At 46.1% G+C, this 2,500-nt stretch overlaps 1 protein-coding gene across 1 annotated transcript in view; it reads right to left on the reverse strand.

Annotated features, from left to right (window-relative positions):
- Nucleotides 1–2,500, reverse strand: part of sdc3 (syndecan 3) — a 24,406-nt gene that overhangs the window by 1,033 nt on the left and 20,873 nt on the right. Inside the window, exon 5 of the mRNA XM_071540754.1 lies at nucleotides 1–915. This exon is cut by the window's left edge and continues 1,033 nt beyond it. Within this exon, the coding sequence (XP_071396855.1) occupies nucleotides 749–915 (167 nt within the window). The 3' untranslated portion in view covers nucleotides 1–748. The remainder of the gene's footprint in view (nucleotides 916–2,500) is intronic.

A 2,500-nucleotide genomic window follows, 5' to 3' on the forward strand; every position in this document is an offset into this window, starting at 1 on the left:
TGTGTGTGTGTATGTGTATGTGTGTGTGTGTTGACGTGGGTGCATGCATGCGTGAATGTGAGTATGCATATGCGTGTGTTTGAGCACCAGAGGGATGGAAGGCACAAAAGAGACCTTTCCTCTCACCTTTGACCCTGATCTCTGTGCAGCCAATCAGACGCTCGGTATGTTTGGGGTGAGGGGCAGAGTCTGGCCCATCTCTCTCTCTTTTTCCTTTTGTGTTTCACTCAGTCCTCTCCCCTCTCTCTCTCTCTCTCTGCCCCTCCCCTCTCTCCTTCTCTTAGCCTTCCTAGCTCATTCGCTCCATAAAACAGAAGAGGAACTTTTGTGCTGGAACACAGGTTAAGAGCTTGTGTTTTGTTTTGTTTGTTTGTTTTTTTTACAAAATAATCATATCATTACATCAGAACAAGAGAATCTGTATATTAATAACAACATTTACTTTAAAAACATTTGTGTGTGTATGTGTTATTTTTTCAGAATATATTTGGGTGTTTTCTTGTTTTTTTTTTTCCTCTTTTTTTGTTTTAGTTGAAAAGAAAGTTCCAAGTCCACAGAGAGAAAGGCGCTCTCAACTGTTTCTGAGAGGAGAGGAGAGAGGGATGAGGAGGGCGGAGAGGAGAGGAGGGGGAAGCGGCGAGGGGCGGAGGAGAGGGGGGCGGGGCTCAAGAGTATCTTTCTCTCTCCTCTCTCTCTCTCTCTCTCCCTCGGTGTGCGGGTCTCTCTGGAGTGTGCGTGTATGTCCGTGTTATGCGTAAAACTCTTCCTGCTTGTCTGGCTTCTGGTAGGTGACGGTGGCCTGTTTGGGTTCCTCCAGCGTGTAGCTGCCCTCGTCCTTCTTCTTCATCCTGTACACCAGCAGCATCACCAGGAAGGCGGCGAACAGCGCCCCCACCACGCCGCCCACGATCACCGCTGAGGGAGCAGAGAGGGAGGGAGAGAGAGAGAGAGAGAGAGAGAGAGAGAGACAGAGAGAGAAAGAGAGAGAGAGAGGGTGGAGGTCAGAAAGTAAAAACATACAGAACAATTCAGATTCTGCACCAAAAGTAATGCTGTGGATTTGATCCTACAAACACTGAGAGATACACAGAAACACAGACAAACACTAAAATGCCATTAGCGACCACTGTTATGTCCTGCTGCGTTAAGACACACTCTAAAACACTACAAACACGAGCTGCCTCAAACACTGCTAGTGTAAAAGCAAAGCAAAGCTACCACAGCATCACTATCACCTAGCTGCTAAGTGAAGACTGACGAGCCAGAATGTGCCAACAGAACTTCTGTGTTGCCAACAACTTTGTGCTGCGTTGTAGCCCTGCAGTGCTACATAGTTTAGCCCTATGGGGTTGGTCTAACCAACGCGGAGCAGCTGCATTTTTCCGCCGCCTCCTGCACACGCCGTTAATGAACTCTTGTTGCGTGCAGCCGATGACAAATAGATTAATGTCTGATCTTGTGCGGCTATCAAATGGGTTAAGCTTTACCTCGTTAAACTAATTGGTATCAGTGCCAAAACTGACAATGGACTATTTGTTATCTTCCAAATGTTTGAGGCACACTTGGTTTCACATGCACGCTTCACTGTGTGGGAGGTGTTTACATTGTTTATTCCATTGCTCCCAATAAGAGAGTGTACTGGTCGAGGTATTTGAAATAAGATAACTTTCCACCCTCTTATTACACATATGCACTGTATTATGCCATGTTCTGTGGTATGTTACTCCCATACCAACATGAAAATCACTGGAGTGATATATATATATACAGTGCTATATGAATGTGTCAGCTATATGTTGTTATAATGTGGTGCTTTAACACAGACAGTCTAGTCTAAAGTCTGCTGCCTCCTGCTCTTTACCGATGACCAGGAAATCAGCGAAAACCACCGCCAGCAGCCCACCAATCAGAACAGCTGAAGGAGAGACAGAGAGCCAGTCAGATCAGGCAAGTTGGCTACTCCCTTATTTTCTACAACAGCTCTCTGGGATGGGGAAAAGGGGGCTCTTGAAAGGAAATTGGATTTAGCCGGAGGGAAAATGAGGAGAGAAAGAGGGGAGAAAGGAGGGGTTGAAGAACCCAAGAAGAGGATTGCTTGTTCTCAAAGGGTCAAATGAGGCTAAGTAGCAGATTCACTTATCGTGATGAATCTGTGCTGCGTGAACGAAGGTAATGCCAGTTTATCACAGCACTACCCAGGAAGCAGGGGAAGAACACAGGAGGCAACAGGAGATTTAATCTCTCAAACCTTTGAGAGATGTAATCTCTCAAAGGTTATTATTACCTATTGGGTTTGTTGACAGCCGGGCAGCGAGGCAGTATGACAGACAGACAGACAGACAGACAGACAGACATACAGACAGACAGACAGACAGACATACAGACAGACAGACAGACAGACAGACAGACATACAGACAGACAGACAGACAGACAGTTGGATGGCCAGACACAAAGAACCAGATGAGACAGCATAGATATTGTAACAGTGTGTTGTTGACA

The sequence above is a fragment of the Centroberyx affinis genome, unplaced genomic scaffold, assembly GCF_046629955.1.
Source record: "Centroberyx affinis isolate AG114_WGS23_722 - 3 ecotype Tasmania unplaced genomic scaffold, CSIRO-AGI_Caff_v1 ptg003711l_1, whole genome shotgun sequence".
NCBI lineage: Eukaryota > Metazoa > Chordata > Actinopteri > Beryciformes > Berycidae > Centroberyx > Centroberyx affinis.